Source organism: Hakea prostrata, chromosome 2 (assembly GCF_041222555.1).
Source record: "Hakea prostrata isolate BN-2017 chromosome 2, UWA_Hpros_2, whole genome shotgun sequence".
NCBI classification, from domain to species: Eukaryota; Viridiplantae; Streptophyta; class Magnoliopsida; order Proteales; family Proteaceae; genus Hakea; species Hakea prostrata.
In genome coordinates, this window is record NC_142601.1 from 5,508,742 (window position 1) to 5,527,106 (window position 18,365).

Consider the following 18,365-nt stretch of genomic DNA (forward strand, 5'->3'; position numbering starts at 1 on the left):
AAAAATTAAAAAAAAAATACAGCAATTAGAACCTTATGAGGAACCAACCTCTCACACCTACAACAACTGTTGCCCTCAATACACCCTTCCTCACTGGTTCCTACTCACATTTGAAAACATCTAACCCATCAAAAACAATATCTCGGACGTCTAGAAACTTCCAAATCAAGTTCTTTAAGAATTGAATTGACCAAGCATGAACCACTAATGGTCCAAATTGCACACCTCGCCACTTGAATTGAAGAGAGAGTTGTTGATCAGATGAAGAGATAACAGTCGGCTGCTGCAACTCTCTCTTCCAAAAGACCCAAAGATTTTGAACTTTCTCCATCCGGAAATTATACACAAAATAAAAAGAATATCTCAATCTATTAAGTAAAAGAATTGGACGCTTACTGACATCCACTTTTGGTTCAACGACACAAAAAATGTCTGGTTGATGAGTCATTAACAAAAGTTTAAGAGCCCTCCTACTAGACGCATTACAATGTTGCGAATATTCCAAAAGAAAAGCTTCATAGCAACTACAACAAGCAAGCATTGTCCTCTTCCAATGAGAAGCTCTTATTTATTGTAGATATTTTTCCTAAAGCAGCATCTACCTTCTTGAATTCCTCTGCCATAGAATCCTTTTTACTTGCTAACCATTTCTTCACTGCGTGAGCCTTCTTAGGACGACCAGGTTTCCGATGAAGAGAGCCTTTAGCCTGCACTAATATAGAAGACAAAGGTGGATGAACTATTTCCAATGCAGCGATCCATCACTTTCCATCCTAGCCGAACTCTGATGGACCCCACTAGAATCCAAATCATCCTCCCTAGTTGCCACGTCAACCCCAACTGAGTTCCCTCTTAAACACCTCTCTTCATTGGCCGAACTTCTATAGTCAAATTCATCAACGGACCAATGAATCCCCCAAAGTAAGGTTTCCAATTTGATTAGAACTCTTACTCGCATCAAGGACTTTTTGAAAATCAAATGGATAGGCCAACCACACAACTTCAATCTTATCTGCGGGTCCCATTAGTGAACTCCTTAAAGAAAAGTTACCAATTAAAGTAGAACTCTTAGCTGCATCAAAAGATTTTTAAAATTCAAAAATATTGGCCGAACCACTAACCTCAAAATCAACTTCGGGGTCCACTTGATAACTCCCCAAGTGAAGGTTTCCAAGTGGTTACATTTATAGCATTCTAAATAGCATAGCATGTAATTACTATTATTGGAAACACCCGATGTCTCAAAGGTTTGTTAGTGTTATAAGACGTTAGGAGATAATAACATAAGTGTTGGGTTTGGGTGTCTTGTAATCTGCAAATCCATATAATTAAGTTGTATTTGTCATTAATTCAGGGTTTGGGACAATTACTTGCATAGGGTTAAAATTGTAACTATATGGGGGTTAGGTTTTAGGTTTCTCTATAAATAGTCTTTATGAGATAACCTAGATGTATCAATTCCTGTAGGGGATTGGAGAACCCATCTTGATGATAGGGATTAGGGGCAAGCAAAGGGGTAGCACTTTGTGAGGTGTGAGAGTGGTGTGGGGTTATTTGGAAATAGTAAAACTTATTTTCTCTTTAGTGGATGTGTGCAGGATTTTACCAAACCATATTAAATTCCTCTTGTGTGTTTTGCTTGTGTTTCTTTTTTATTCATGGTTATGTATCTGTATCCCCAATAAGAAGTCCATCATATTATTTTGTTGTAGGCATTCGACTCTCAGTCCTAGTGGCTCTACTACCTAGATTCGCTGAGTCCAATCACAATCCACAAATAAGTGTCATATTGATTCAACCTCACTACCACACATATAACCACCACTTTGTAATAGGTATTCAGCATGCCAGAGTGGCTCTGATGGGGATACCTCTATGCAAAACATGCCAAAAGAACATTTTAAATATAGGATGCACTTTAATCTACCAAAAATAAAAAAAAAAAAATAAAAAATAAAAAAATTCCACCATAGTTTATTATGATTCTAATAAGTTCTCAAAGTTAGATTTGTTCAATAATTTCAAATGAAGTTTTGTTGAGAATTCCCCTGTATCGGACAACATGGATTTCCACATATCATGTTCATAAGTCAAAGCTCTATTCAAAATTTTAGAGGAAACTAATGGCGATAAGGAAAGCAGAATTTCATTCATACAAGTAACTTGCTATGTCCATCACCTCAGCAAGGCTAGCAGAATTTCATTCATACAAGTTAATGGTTTAACTCACTAGCCTTATAATAAACGTGCTAGTTTTTCCTTTTCATATGCTTTGTGCTAAAATCATGATTAGTATTTGGACGAAGGAAAAAACAAATCACGATTAGCAAATATGTATGTAAAATGTGTTTAGTATACGATTGTCACATGTCATCATTTAAATGTGTTTTGTCGTATGTTTCCTAAATATGCACAAAAAAAATACAAACTTTTAGAATTCCATTTTAAACACACTTTTGTTTTCCAAATGCCCCCCCCCTTTCACCTTGGACTTGTTTTATTTGATTATATTTCTTATAATATTATCTTCAACCCAATATTAATGCACAAGGTTGTGGATCTATTAAAAAATTTATAAAATGCTGATTTTCAATTTTGACTAACACATGCATTGGTCTCAATCAAATCAAGTCGTAGTTGAAATGGTTTTAGATATAAATATGGAATAGTTTTCGATACTATAGTTGTTTTACACGATAGAAAATGTATTTGAAGTAACATTTCCTTAATTTATATAAGAGCATTGACTTTTTCATTCATTATGTTATGTTGAAAAAACATTAATTGTCAATTTATCCTTCTTTACCATTCTCAATTTGGTTAACTACTTTATTTGATTTTTTTTTTATTTGTTTTTTTGTTATCTCTAGGCAAAGTACATTGTACACATTCCAATTTTAAAAAAAATCCAAACATTTTTTAAATAAATATAAGTTACGTGGGGAAGTATTAAGCTCCACCTTTGTATTTAAAAATTAAAATGTCATTTCATTAGATTACAATGATGCAAGGACCACTCTTCTGAACAAAGTATATGTTTCTTGTAAAATATTTAGAATTAAGAGTTGTAAATAAATATAGTTCACATAGGTCAAATAAAGGATTCATAACATTCCTCCATTATAAAAAAAAAGAGCATCTAATTAGATTTCCATACATCAATTTTTTTATAGTGAAATAGTATAAGGTGAGGGGAAAAAAAAATCTTGGTGCCTAACCTTCTTGATTTTTCTTTCTATGTTCATGTAGGGTTACATCCTACCGTAAAGTTCGGATTGATGAGTTAAAAAGCATGGCTAAAATACTATATATTTTTTTTTATCTTTTTCCAAAAAAAATGTTTTATATTCTTTAGTAGCATAACAATGGTGGTTTTCATTGATTGATTTTGTGTTTGGCCACTAGGATGTGAACCTTTCACCAAAACCACATCAATGGTGATCTCTTACGTAACTATTAAGAGGTGTGAAACACTCCACTTTTTCCCGAAAAAGACTATCCCTAAAGGTATATCAAAAAAGATTTTTGGTTAGACTCACAGGAGTATGGGTCCAACACTATTTGGTCTACATGGGTAGACTTGTGGCTGTGGGTTCCACTATTTCATATAAATGTAAAAATGTTAGGGCATAAGATATGAATTTGAGTAGGTTCTCAAATCAAAGTTCATGCAATTGAATTAGTCAAAGCTAATTTGATATAAGAGCGTTAAATTAGGCCAACTTAGTATATAATAAGTTAAAACGATTGACTCAAGTCGTTCCATAAGTTTGAAGTTTTCAAACATTGGTCAAATGCCTCAGATCCGAATAAGTGAATCCGAGTAGGTTCTCAAATCAAAGTTCACATAATCAACTAAGTCAAAGTTGATTTCAGTTCAGATAATCACGTTATGTATCTAATGAGACCTAATTTGATATGTGAGTGTTAAATCGTGATTTTTCCTAGGAGCAATGCTGCTTCTAGCAATCAAAGGCCCAAATGCATTTTGGGGTCTAGGGCAAATCTGGACCCCAAAATGCATATGGGTCATGCGTTGTTGGGAGTGACACTGCTTCCAAGCATGATCCATTAAATTGGGTTAACTTAGTATATGATAAGTTAAAGGGCTTGACTCAACTCGTTCTATAAGCTTCAAAGTTTTCGGACACCGGTCAAATGCCACAGATCCAATACAAGTCAGATTCGATGGGACAGTTTCAACTGGGCAACGACCGGTAGGTTTTAGGTTTGAGCACAAATGCACAATTAAAGCCACATGTCCCTCGACATTGGCATTGGGTGGTAGGCATCATGCCTCCCTTTTAATATCCTTTGCTTTGTGAAGGGAGAAAAGAATCAATCCCTGCCAAACAATGGAAATAAAAACCAAACAGCAGGATAGGTTGATCTAATCACTCTTGGGTGGTGACCAATGAACGAGAAAAAAGGAATATTACCAGCGTAGATTCCACGTTGCTTATTTCAATAACGGTATATACGCTCCTCTCCTTTCTTTTGACCCGTTCATATCGCATCAATTGATCCAACGGTCAAAGTCTCCTATGACTTTTCAAGACTTTACGTGTTCATAAAGTCAAGAAAATGAAAGACAGGCGAGTGAGAGATTACAGACCGTTGATTCCACGAGGGTCGAAGACTGACGGAACGGCTACGACCGTTAGGAACTCCGTCTTAGTCCACGTGGGTCCTACTTATTATAGCTAAGTAACCAATCAGATAATAACACGTTTCCCATCGTCTGAGCTGGAATCCAGTTACGTGAATCTACGGAATCCACCTCGCTTCGCCTTTATGGAGAAAATGAACTGAAAAATGCCTTCAGACCGCGAAAGAGGAAATAAGCGCGAGGGAGTTTTCTCTATTTAAGTGTTTCTTTAGATTTCTTTTTTCTCTCACTCTCTTCTGTGATCTTCGAGTTCCGAAACTTCTCTCTCCTGAGTTCCATTGAGAACCAGAAACTTCCTTCTCCTTCTGAAACTATGGCTGATACAGGTATTTTTGAGTTTTGTAATGTTGCTATGACTGCAGATCCTTTCCAGAGTTTCTATTGTGCTGATTTGCCGTGTGTTTCTCAATCCATTTGAGGTGGTTGTTGTTTTTATGGATCTGATCATGCTACTTTGTGCGAGTGTTGTAGGCCTATGCTTTCGCCCTATTTATTGTTGGAAATTGTCATACAGTCTGTAAACATATCCTTTGTTTCCATTGTGCTGATTTGCCCTGTGTTTCTGAATCCATTTGAGATAGTTATTCCTTTTATGGATCTGATTGTGTTACTTTGCGCGAGTGTTGTAGGTCTATGTTTTCGCCTATTTATTGTTGGAAATTGTTAGACATGCATCAATTTCTGACATGCTTCAATTTCGAGCTATATAGTTTAGCTTACGGAGTTACGGTGTTAAGTAAATCCGCAGTTTTCGCACTTTGCATGCGGTCTTCATTTTAAGTAGGTAGATTTTCGATTTACTCGGAGATGATCTGGCGTCTACTGCCGATTCTCATTCTTGTGAATGTAGATACAAGCAGTGATTACACACTGAATGATCGAGACATCTAATACAGAAGACTAATTGAAGTTCGTTCTTGTGAATGTAGATGTAGATACAAGCAGTGATTACACACTGCATGATCGAGACATCTAGAGTCTCTGGACTTCCATTTCGTCCGTGATGATATTATTTTGAAAACATGGACTCCCATTTAATGACTGATTGTTCTATGCACATGTGTCAGTTGCAACTTATATACTATGTCAAAAGAACCAGGAACTTTTCTGACACAGACGCATTCCCTTAGATTGCTGTTTCAGTGACCTCAGTTGCATAATTATTGTGCCTGTTCTTAATACAGATTAAAAAGAGAGGCTGTATTGCCAGCAACTTATGGCAGTTAAACTGCCTGGTAACTGTGGTTTAGATGATATGCCACAGGTAAAAATGTGTGGAATTTGTACAATGCCCAAACCTAGAGATGCTGGACTGGTACACATTGACAACACTTCCTAGCTATGTGTTCTCTATTCATGATATGATCAGATACCCTCGGCCAAGTTCATGGGCTTCATCTTAGGGTTCTTGAAATGCTATGCTAGGTGTTAAAGCATTCACGAAAACAATTGTTATTGCAATTCTTCTGCTAGTACCAACTGGTTGCAGGAGAGTTCCTGTTTCTGATAAGAATGCAAAATCATGCTTTATGTTCTAAAAAGTTGAATTAAACGTCTTACAAATAAATTGCCAAATTTTCGTAGACTTCTCTTCCATGGATTTGCCTCAGCTGGATGGGGGTCTTCCCACAAAGTGTTCTGTAACTCTGGTCCATAAGGCTGTGTCTAAACCGTAAGCACTCAAATTATTTCAATACAATTTAAACCATATTGAACTTTTGGCTTTCCTTATCATTTTGGCACTCCAACTTGCACAGTATTACTTCTGTTGTCTACCATTCTCATTACTGTCATTTCAACATTGTTTGACCATCTAAATGGACTTCCCCTTGTTTTGTTACCTAATATGGTTCACTTACCTTCTTCATCCAGACAAATCACTTAGTGGTACTGTTTATCGATTTTTAACGTTCAACTATGTAGAACGAAGTTGGTCTTATAGAGCAGTCTTATACTTTGGTGATCATGCAACACTAGAAAGTCCCTCTTCACTCTGTGACTTATCAATTTTTCCATTGAAACATCAAGCTGAATCTACCCTTGTTGATTTTGGAATCTTAATGGGGTCTCTCTCTCTCTCTCTCTCTCTCTCCGTCTCTGAGGATCTTTTTGAGCTTATTGCATTGTTGTTTAAGTTTTGCTACAGAATAACCTTTGATTTCACCATGTACATTATCACCTTTCAGTTATGACTCCACCAACTGAGACTCTGGAAGAATCTCACCTTTCAGGTATGACTCCACCAACCCAGACTCCGGAAGAATCTTCAGACTTGCACCATTCATCGCATCCACCTCTAAATGAAAGAATACTTTCATCCATGTCACGGAGGGCAGTTGCAGCTCACCCTTGGCATGATCTTGAGATAGGTATTTAAATGTTTATGTGAATCATGTTACCCCTTGGTTAGCCTACTGTGGTCATTATAAATATGCAACAGTATAGGCCAACCAATTATTTAGTATTTCATGGTTAAATCTTTCAAATGAATGATATGATTGTCAACTTGTATTCATGTATGCAGGACCCGGAGCTCCTGTGATTTTCAACTGTGTAAGTTTTCTAAACTCTATGGTTTGAAAAGCATTTGGAATTGGCATAAACGTATAATTTGCAAATTCCAGATGATAAGGTTAAAGAATGTATCTTCATCTGTATGTCATATGTGATTTTTATTTTTTATTCTTTGAGCTGGAACCTTTTCCTATTTGATACGTTTTGAGTATGGGGTGGAAAATTCATTTAGCACATCTAGGTGGCGTTTGGATAAAATTTATCCTTTTAGAAGTAGTTATGCAAATTTCAATAACTACATCGTCTTCAATGGTCCCTCTCTGTCTGCTCACTTGTCAACAAGTCCATGTTATGTACAGGTTAAGAAAAGAAACCTTCTCTCTTGTTTTATTTTTTCAATTTCCAATAAAGGATACAGTGGCTCTCTTTCTTCTTCTTCTTCTTCTTCCCTTTTTTTTGTTTCTGGGATATCTGAAAGACGGAAGATTAAGGGGATAATTACGTTGCCTTTACAATCTTTGGTGAAAGGATGTATTACCTATTAGTACCTACAAAACATATAGGAGCAAGGACCCACATATAATGTTGGTGGCTATGTTGGTTTTCCAGATGTGACATAAAAAAATGGTTCATCCAGCTGAATATCGTCCTTTTTTTTTTCATGAAGAAAACAATGAACCTCTGACAGCTAAGAATCTTTCTTACACAATGAAGTTTGTTGTTGATTAAGAATCTTAGATCATCAAATGTGAAATTTTCCTAGCAGCAGCCTCATATAGACCCATCAAGGCTTCTGTGATCTCAGATAGAGATGATCTTAATAGGGCTTGTGCTTATCATCACTTGACAGTTAAAGATTAAATATCAAAATTTCTGTTTTGAACGAAGTAAGAAAACATGTAAATAGAGTATGGATAACTCTAACCAGAAGGTTGTAATGCTGGATATTGCTTCTTAAACTTAAGTAACATATTTCTAAATCTTGCAGGTTGTGGAGATAGGAAAGGGGAGTAAGGTCAAATATGAACTGGATAAGAAAACTGGACTCATCAAGGTAACTCTGTTTCTTCTTCTTTAACATTTCTTTATTTTCATAGGAGCTACTAGTTGACACTTTATATGCAGGTTGACCGTGTACTGTATTCGTCAGTGGTGTACCCCCACAACTATGGATTCATCCCACGCACTCTTTGTGAGGATAATGACCCGTTGGATGTTCTTGTCCTCATGCAGGTATTCTATTCATATTTCCATCCCAGACTGCTATTGACATTATTGTATGTGCAGTTGATAGATAGTTGCACATCCATTTGGATTTGAAGGCAAGCCTAGCAAGAAGTGTTCTCCACTTCCACTTTCCCATTTTTTGTGTGTTTGCCCCGCTCATTTCGTTTTCATCTTTACCAAATTGACTTGGGGCTATGTTTCAGAAATTTCAGAGTGCATCCAGTAACTTATGATAATTTTATAGTACTTCACTTCTAAAACAACACACAAAAGGAGTGAATGTTAAAAATGCAACCTTACTACTCCAATCCATATACTGTGCATGAGTCATGAAAATTTTCCATGAGGTCATCAAGAATCTCACAATAAAATTGGAAGAAACCTATAAAGTAATCACATCTGTATGGGCTAGTCACTTCTCTCCGCAGCATTAATTGCTTTTCTGACCTTTACTTGACCCTAGTTTTGTCAGACATATGACTGAAGCCAGGTGATATAGATTTCATTACAAGAATTGGAGGAATCACTTCTCCATTTTCTAGATGCTGCTGGTTGACTCCAAATCATGCCTTGAACACTATCTTCTCTGCCCATCAAATAGTTGTCCCGCTATCCAAAGGCATACTTTATGTAGCCAACCCCCACTGTCACCAGATTTTTCTATACCTAGTAATTTATGTGGTCAATGTTAGGTTTATTATTTATTAATTATATATTTTTAAATGAGTAACATTTTATTCTTCTGCAATGCCAAATTTCTTTATACATGCCTCCATCTCTTTTCTGCCCAATATTCTTACAATTTAAGCACTAGGAATGTCTGTCACTAGAAGCATACATCATTGGATGCATCATTGGTGATAAATGATTAAAATTTTAAAACCCCTCTTGGGGTATGTACATTTGAGGTCTATCTCTTTTTCAGAGCTGCCGTTGGTTCTCTGCTAGTAGTAAGGTTCAAGTAGGTCCAGATACATAGCTGAACACCCTTCCCCATCCCCTCTCCGCATACACAATATAATTCTCTTATTAATTTTCATGGCTTGAAGCTGGGTTTAATAGTTCATGGTGTTGCAAATATATAGGAGCCTGTTCTTCCTGGATCCTTTCTTCGTGCTAAAGCCATAGGTCTCATGCCTATGATTGATCAGGTATTGGCTTCTCATGAAAAACATGGTATTTCTGGCCTTTTCTATCAGCTTCAAATGACCTCTGACAGCTGACACCAACATGTAGGGGGAGAAAGATGACAAAATAATTGCAGTTTGTGCTGATGACCCCGAATACCGTCACTACACCGACATCAAGGAGCTTGCACCTCATCGGCTGGCTGAAATCAGACGGTTTTTTGAAGACTGTATCCTCACTACTGTTCACTTGTTGACTAATATTTGACGGTAGACCTTTATATCTTGCATGACAACACAGATTTAAAGTAAATATTGCATATTTCTTCCTTGACAAAATCGTACTTAGACAAGAAAAATGAAAACAAGGAAGTTGCAGTGAATGACTTTCTGCCTGCCAATTCTGCATATGAAGCTGTCCAGCACTCCATGTAAGGACTCTTTTTAGCTCCTTTATTTTGTGGTTTTAGTTAAGATGCCGAAAATATATTTTAATGAATGATCCTTTCAGTGTTCTGATTAGTTCTGTCACTCATCAACTTAAATATAGTTTACAAATATATTTATAGCAAAAATGAGTATGCAATTGGTACAAATTCTAATCAGTAAAAAGCTGCCCGTGGTTTTACTGATTATTTATTAGTGAGGAATTCATTTTCTACAATGCTTTCTAGAATTCAATCCATAACTTGAAAACACAGCTACTTTCATGGTTGGACTAGTGATCTAGTCTAGTAATAACCCTTCTCTCTAACTTTTCCTATCATCTTGTTTTTAAGGAATCTGTATGCTACCTACATTGTGGAGAACCTGAGGAGATAGGGGAGTTGCAGGGATTGATTCTGAAGTTCTCCGTCTTGTTACTCATATTAAGGTTTCCTTATGAAAGAATTTATTTGTACTCTCATATTTTGATGTAATTGGAACTTCTGATTATAGTATTCTACAATGAATGGGTATTACCTTTGTCTTCAGGGCTAATGTATCATGCAAATCTATTTCTTTTTTCCCTTCTTGATAAAGATGTATCATGCAAATCCTTTACCCAAAATTCGGATTGATGGATAGATATACAAACTAGTATCATGCAAATTTATTTATTCTATCTTTTTGTGGGGTGGGGGGAGGGGGAGAAAAGGGTTCTGGGGAGTTTGGGTCGTCGCAAAGGGGACTGGATCTTGTGATGAATTTGGATCGGTTGGCAGTAAGCCGCACATTTACCCTTTAACTACCATTGTTGGGGATAATATTAGGGTGTGCACTCTGTTCTTGGTTCACCAGAAGTAAATTTCACATCTTAGGTGGATCTTTAGATATTTACCCTGATTTACTGCATATGGAAGTACATTCTTGCCTCAGAATCTATTATGAATAGATGCCAGTTTACAGAGTGCCTTTTTTCTTTTCTTTTTTTCCCTAGAGAATTTTTAACTGTGCAATGTTATTGTGATTTATTCTTTCTTTGGTGAAGGAAAACAAGGCCAGATTCTAGATCCCTGTGAAACAAGGTTAAAAACACTATAGAAGCCAACCACATGAAATTCCTACTGGAAAAGAACCACAAAACAAGTCATTCTAGATTGATCTCATTTTCAGTGCGTTGGACTTCACTTGATTGACTTGTGGGATGTACTGTATTTCAGTGTACAAAGACAGGATTTGAAATTTAGGGAAACGATGTACCACTACCAAGTGGCAACTAAACTTATTTATTTTAAAAAAAAATTGAAGGACATGAATGAAGTGAGGGCGGATCAGTGACCCAGACGGGGAGCCGCTTCCTGACCACAAACATCAGTGGGGCCCACGGTGAAAAACACTTTTTGAAAAAAATTAAAAAAAAAATTTTTTTTTCACCAGTGGACCCATTGATTTTTGTGGTCAGGAAGCCATTAGGACGGAGGGAGATGATCCCGATTCCGACACGAAAGGTCTACAAAGCACATTTGAGGTAGCACCTGACTCACCACGCCTAAGCGCTAGCGCACTCCATAACCTTATTTAGATCCGTTTTATCCAGATTTTGCTCGATGGTTGCTCACAATGTCTTTCTTCATTATCATCCATATCCGTCTCTTACATTGCATTAACACAGATGGCCACAGGTCGATCGAATTAAAACATATACGAGCATTGCTAGTGTTGTACGTTATGAGAAGGTAACCAAAATGTATTCTCCAGGTTATAGTGATGAAAGGGTGACAGTTCTGAAACCGTTTCTCTGAGGCATTTCTTCGAACAGTTCTCTTGCTAGAAACCACATTTTTTCCATAAAACTAATGCTTCGGTTGAGAACAAAGGTTGGCGTTGGGATGAAAAGTTTTTTTTTTTGGTAAACGTTGGGATGAAAAGTTGCAAGATAAGTAGTTCAATACTGCGAAGTTATCACACTGAACCTCTAAATGCTAATAGCCACCTGCACTTGCCGCTAGCATCGTCTCACCCATCACCACCGACTTGAGATCACTCGGAACAGATACCCCAACTAGGTTCAATAAGAAAAACCCATGCCACTGCAGTTTGCATGTGATAGCAAACTAGCATTGCAAATGGAACGGCAAGTCCACAGCTATGAGATCCACTAACGGCAACCCACTTAGCTGTGTATTTTCTGCTGAATTTGAAACCCCTGTGACCTGAGAAACAGTCCCTCGTTTGAATTCTGCTGCAGCTACAAATGCCCTAGAAATAACACCCCTCAGTTGCATATTCTTTAATTACATCCAAGAAACTAAAATGAGAGAAGATTGATGGATTCCTTTCGCTGATTCGCTTCCATGGATTGGAAGCAGCCATGGAGACAGATAACACACCTCCTCGGTCTTACGATTTTATCTGGCACACTTTCATCAACTTTGTTTTTGAAAAACACAACATGCTCTCTAAGCTCGATTTTTCTAGTACCAAAAACGAACCAATTTACCAAACGCATTTCAACCATTTTTAACTCTCATAGCCCCCTTTGGTTTTATCACTTTGTCGGCTGTTCATCGATCCCCTTTCGAGGTTTCTCACGGTTTAGCAATCACAACAAGACAATTGGCCAAAAAAAAAAAAAAAAAAAAAAAAAAAAAAAACAAAACAGAAAGAGGGGAGAAAAAAAAAAAAACACCACCCCCCCCCCCCCCACCCCCCCCCCCGCAGCGACCCACCCCCCCCCCCATAAAAAAAAGGCGGCAGATGGGGTACCCCTTTCCCTCCCGTTATTATCCCCCCCAAAAAATTATCCGATTAAGTTACTTATTTGATTCTTAGTTTTTTTTTTTTTTTTTTTTTCTCGGCTAAATTTAACATTACAAAAAAGGGAAATCAACAATAATGCAAGGCATGGGCCCCCCCCCCCGCCCAACCGCCGTTACCCCTTAACATAGAGGAGAGTGCTACGAACATACGAGGTGCCGTCACCCCAAATTGAAGATAAAGTTTAGACTGTAGCCCCATATTTCAAGAATACTAAATCCATTTTTTCCCACCATGCTATAAAGCTAGAAGCTGTTGAGTAAATATATATAATGTAAATCAAATACTTGAAATTCTTTGAAAAAATAAAAGCAAGAAAAGGGAGGCGGGGGGAAGAAAAAGAATCAAACTATTAGTTAATTCGCATCCCTGTAAATAATTAAAAATTTTCCAAACCTGCCTTTAAAATTTTATGCTACTACCCGAATTCGTCCCAATATAATACTGAAACCGTATTGAGTATGTTTTCATCACTGCCTCCCAGACCAGCAACTTAAAAGCATAAACATATTTGAATTGATCAACCAGGCACAATTCCCGCCATCTGAAGCTGGGAATCCATGGAATGACCATATGGTTCAGACAAAATTAGGAGACAACTTAAACACAGATTATAAATCCCTGCACGCACATGGATTTTTGGTTTCCCCCGAGATCACAGTAAATATGGCTCACATACAGGAAATTCAAACAAAATAATCTCTGAATAAAACTTATAGCCTCTTTGCAAAACGCTCTGAAATACCCAACTAACTTGAAACAGATAACGAATCAAGCCTATTAAGTTCCAAAATTGCAACAGAAATTACTAAGAACTAAGCTGGAAAAAATTCCTTTTTCTTTGGGGTAAAAAACTGGAATAATTCAAGTCCATCAATCCAACTGCTGAACCTTCCCTAGTAAAAGAAACCAAGTACTTTACCACCAGCATTCTTTCTCCTTGCTTCTTCATGATCCATGATGCCAGCAGAGGTCGTCAGCACAATATACCCAAACTGCAGATTTTGTAACAAATGAGTCAATAGCATTCAAACAGCGATCTAAAAATCAAAATAAAATAAAATAAAAAAAAATTAAAAAATGGAGAACAAGCTCTAAACCGGCAATGTGCTGTGCCTGCCTACTACTGGAAATGACTGCCTTATCCCAATCTGATTCCTACCTAATCATACAGTCAAGGCAGTCATTTCCAAAAGTCTGGGACGCCTTCTGTGTCTAGCCATCAGAACCAAATGAGAGAATAGTAATTCATTTAACAGTGATACAGTTCTGAGGTAAACAGATTGCCAAAAAAACACCCTCTACCAAGAGCTTTCTAAAATTATCAGGTAAAGCATATAATGCTAACCTGTCTTGAAGGAAGCAACCTCGCAGTCCAGTTTTCAATATCTGAAACAGCAACATCAAATCGAGGGCTAATAACACCACATTTGTTCAATCTACCATTCAGTTCAACCACAATCTTTCCAGACCTATGATCATCAACATACTCAAACTCTCCAATGTAACCTGTAGAATGCAAATGAAGGACAAAGAAGAAAATGGTAAATTATGATCAGAAAGGTTCAATAACAGAAAACAAAAATAAAACAATACATGTGGATCGGTTAATTCAATAAAAATGAATGGTAGCTCAGTCGAACCATGTTTCTGCATAACCATGAGGAACTTGATGATCACTTTCGAGGATGGTCTAATCATGACCTGCCGTTTTCCCCTCTTCTCCGCATTGTACATGCTTTTAAGAGCATCATTTAGAACACTGATCCTCACCATTTTGACAAAGACTGCTCCTGCAAAAGGCAACAGTGGGAACTGATTGCATATAATGATGTCCTAAAAAGAATTTCTTCCTCATTTAAATGAATCAGCATTAAAGCATAGCAGAATCCGTAAATGAAGATTTCATAATTGAATTCATCAATATTGGAACAATCCCACATGAATAAATGCCAGACATTTTCTCAAACTGAGGCAGGTAATAGGGTGTACCTTATATATATATATATACACACACACACACACACACACACACACACATATATACATATACATATACACACATATTAAAAATCATGAGGATAAAAAATGAGGGTTTGGGTTAGTTTAAATGCATACAAGTTCATACATTGCCAGCGCCTGCTACTTTAGAAATGCACATAAGCAGAAAGCTTAGCCTGGACAAACTTACTTCCACGAAAGCAAATTGTGGTGTCTAATTGAGTAAACCCTTAGTGCATAAGAAGATAATAAAGGTGTCATATTCTACCAAAAAATGCAGAATGAAAACAACCAAAAAATAAAATGAAATATAGCTACAGATGGAACCCAAAAAATGTGACACATACAACAAAATTTTGAACTTAAAATATAGTATTCAAGAAGTATTTTGTTCATATGAATAAACATAAGTTGACCATTGACCCAACAAAACATAAACATCTAAAAGCTTTTCAAGGTTCTAAAATTTTAGATGCAAGTCCCAACTCAATATAAACAACGATCACAAGGGGGCTGGCCCATGCGGGGCGCTAGTCATCCATATATTAGCGTACAATAAAACAGAATGCAGTTATATTTCTTCTTATTCTTAAGAACCACACACAAGTAACAGCTTCTAAACAAAGAAGCAATATAAAAACAGCAATGACGATGATATTTGTAAATACAGATATTGCCGAAAAAACAGCATCTGTTAAGACAGCCCAAATGAAGAGACTTGATGCACTATGATTTAGCGTAAATATAATGCCATACTATGTAACCTACCTATCCATCTGACATAACTCCAAGGTGAACATGAGGACACGCACAGGAGCCCCACTAGACTACTACCGAGGCAACCTTAAACAGAAGTAAAGCTGGGTCTACAAGAATAGTGTAATCAAATTCAATGGCATGGATTATTCGCCTATTCGGTAATTGCCAAATCTCAGAAGCCAAGATCATTCCACCAGAAAATTTTACAATGACATTTATTATGAAAATAACTAGTACAACGCTTACAATCTATGTTTACGACAGAAACTAGAACCTCACATCACCTTGTTTTGTTAAACTCACAAATATCTGCAGATGTAACTTAGCAAAACTGAAAATCCTAAACGAAGATACCCCATGAGAGGATCCAAAATTAAATAAATATTTCGCAATCGTACATGAAGTGATTCAACTGAAGAAAAGAAAAACCGGCGAGATAAAATTAGTAGACATATGAAGATCTATAGCAGCAAAGACATCGTCTAAAACAACAATTAACTACAAAGAAAAGCTGAAATAGAATCAAAAGAAACAGCAAGCGACGAGGATTAACTTAGCAGAGTAACGCAGGATTGCAATGGAAGAGCGAAGGGTATCAGATCCAGCGTTTGAGGGTCTCGAGTCTTACCTGTAAGCAGAAGCTTTCTGCAGCCGCTCCTCCTGAGGACTTTGAGGGGAACTAGGGTTTTGAGAGAACAGAAATTGCGAAACCCTTCATTATAAATAGAAACGAATATATGAATGCGAATTACTGAAATACCCTTACCGGTTTATTTCTCGGTTGAATTTTGCGGGTTTTCTTGAGAGAGCAACCCTAGGGTCGCCCGGTTAAACTTTCCAAAGCCCATAATAAGAAAATTGACTTGGGCACTAAAATGGGTTGGGCTTTTAGCTCTTCTTCTTCTTCTTTAGGGTTTAGAATAAGGACCTATCTGATAGTGCGTTTTTATTTTGCCACCTGTATAAGAATAAATCTAACAATCATGAGACAAAATGTAGATACAAGAACAAATCTAAGGGTTGTTTTAGCATTCAAATTTTTACTATTTTATAAATTTAGAAATGAAACCCTAATACAATTACAACCCATGAAAAAAACCTCACAAAGCACCCGAACCCTATCTTCTTTGCACAAAATCTCTTCATTTTCATCTTTGATTCACATCTTCTTCCATATATGCAATTTTCCAATCCCAGTTGCTCTAGTAATACCCAAGATCGTCTACCACTACATCCATGATCTCTAACAACCCCACCTCTGGACGACTCTCCGTTCTTCACAACTTATGTACCGCCAAATATACCTGATACCAAATCAAGCTTAAGCAGCAAAGTCGTGAGTGCCTCATTCATTTGCATCTTCTCCCATTCACTAATTCTAATGGCACTGAGTGTCTCTTCCGAATGCATGAGCTTTTGTAATCGGTCTGCCACTAAATTGATGACCTCGTTCTTCTTGACCACTTTCCGAATCATGTATGTTCGGTAAGCCGACTATATCTTCATGGCTAAGTCAAATTCCAATGGTTGCAAAGAAGTCCGGTTAAGTTAGGGTTCCAATGCTTTGAGAGGTTTCATCGTGTGTGTAATTGCATCGGGTGTTTAATTTTGTAAAATAAAAAAAACAATCAACTTTCAAAGAAAAACAAAACTTGCATTCACATATATATACCCCCACATTTTCTCTCGCAATTGTTAGATTTATTCTTTGCACATGTGATGAGACCATAATGGCTCATTGTTGCAAGTAAAAATCTTTTGATAATTCACCAAAATATAGTTTATGGTGTGTCTCACTTTGAGAAATACGGTGATTTTTGCAACATAAATTGAACTTTAAAAAAGTTTATACTTTGAGAAAAAAAAATTTGATGAAACATATTAGTTTCTCAAAGCAAAAGTTGGGTATATTGTATTTTAGTGAAACATATTTAGAGAGTGGTATTACATAATATTACATCCTAAACATGAGAAACCTATTTTAACCCTCACAAATTGTGATAAAAAAAATTATATTCTTCAAACCTAAGGATAGGGATCATTCGATTCTTCATCGTCTATGTCTCCAATGACCAAAGTTTCTATTCATCTTCTTTGTCTATGATGAAACTCTAGACCTTGTCTTTGTGAAAATGGTCATTATTCTTCATATTATATATCTCTGGTTAATGTGATAGAGCTCTTACTTCTAGAAACAAGTTTTATCAAACACCTATAAAATTGTTTATAATTCCAAAAGCGCTTAAAGTTGCTTATGACATCTCTCAGAAGCACATACATTTAGTGGGTTACTAAATAGTTCCTAGGTTTATATACGTGAGGCTTGGGGTACCTCATTTTAAAAGCATGTTTTGCAACTTCTTAAATAACGTTTTTGGCATTTTTCTATCATTTGATAATGAGAGGATGGATAATGAACATTTGCAAAAATGGTTTGTTCTTTTGTTTTTTTAAGAATGAACCAACAGCAAAATATAGTCTCAACGACTAAAGATATTGGTGTTTGCCAACTATGTAAATCCCTTGGGGTTTATGCTTTCAACACTTCTTATGTGATAAAAAATTTATCATTTCTCATTTACTTACGAAAAAATGTTTTACTCCATCCTACACAAATTGCTGAACGTTTATATGTATATATATAAACGACAACTAAACCATTAGTAACCTTTGTAACAATGGATTTTTATACGGCCCATTTCTAACAAAGAATATGGACCATCCATCATTGTGGATGTATGACATGTGGCTTTACATCACATCAAAAGGTTGATGTTGAGTTTATACAGGATAAAACAAATTATTTAAATTTAATTACAACCCTTTAA

The 18,365-nt window shown here is 36.5% G+C and overlaps 2 protein-coding genes across 4 annotated transcripts; one reads left to right on the forward strand and one right to left on the reverse strand.

Moving 5' to 3' along the window:
• Positions 1–4,818: 4,818 nt before the first annotated feature.
• Positions 4,819–10,511, forward strand: LOC149023448 (soluble inorganic pyrophosphatase 4-like). Of its 3 annotated transcripts, none has more exons than XM_089143980.1 (9): positions 4,819–4,995; positions 6,856–7,038; positions 7,194–7,222; positions 8,172–8,237; positions 8,309–8,416; positions 9,496–9,561; positions 9,647–9,767; positions 9,887–9,968; positions 10,317–10,511. In XM_089143980.1, the coding sequence occupies exons 1-9, from the start codon at positions 4,983–4,985 to the stop codon at positions 10,357–10,359; spliced, it is 711 nt and encodes a 236-aa protein (XP_089000106.1). In that variant the 5' UTR covers positions 4,819–4,982; the 3' UTR covers positions 10,360–10,511. The 3 variants fall into 3 exon arrangements, with proteins under 3 accessions (XP_089000106.1, XP_089000107.1, XP_089000109.1); XM_089143981.1 differs by having other exon boundaries at positions 6,886–7,038; XM_089143983.1 differs by having other exon boundaries at positions 6,901–7,038.
• A 2,875-nt stretch (positions 10,512–13,386) lies between these two features.
• Positions 13,387–16,238, reverse strand: LOC149023449 (small ribosomal subunit protein uS8z/uS8w-like). The gene is made up of 4 exons (XM_089143984.1): positions 16,166–16,238; positions 14,421–14,570; positions 14,126–14,286; positions 13,387–13,772 (listed from the first exon to the last, which is right to left on the reverse strand). Exons 2-4 carry the CDS (start codon positions 14,551–14,553, stop codon positions 13,674–13,676), a joined length of 393 nt encoding a protein of 130 aa, XP_089000110.1. The 5' UTR covers positions 14,554–14,570; positions 16,166–16,238; the 3' UTR covers positions 13,387–13,673.
• Between the last annotated feature and the right edge of the window lie 2,127 nt (positions 16,239–18,365).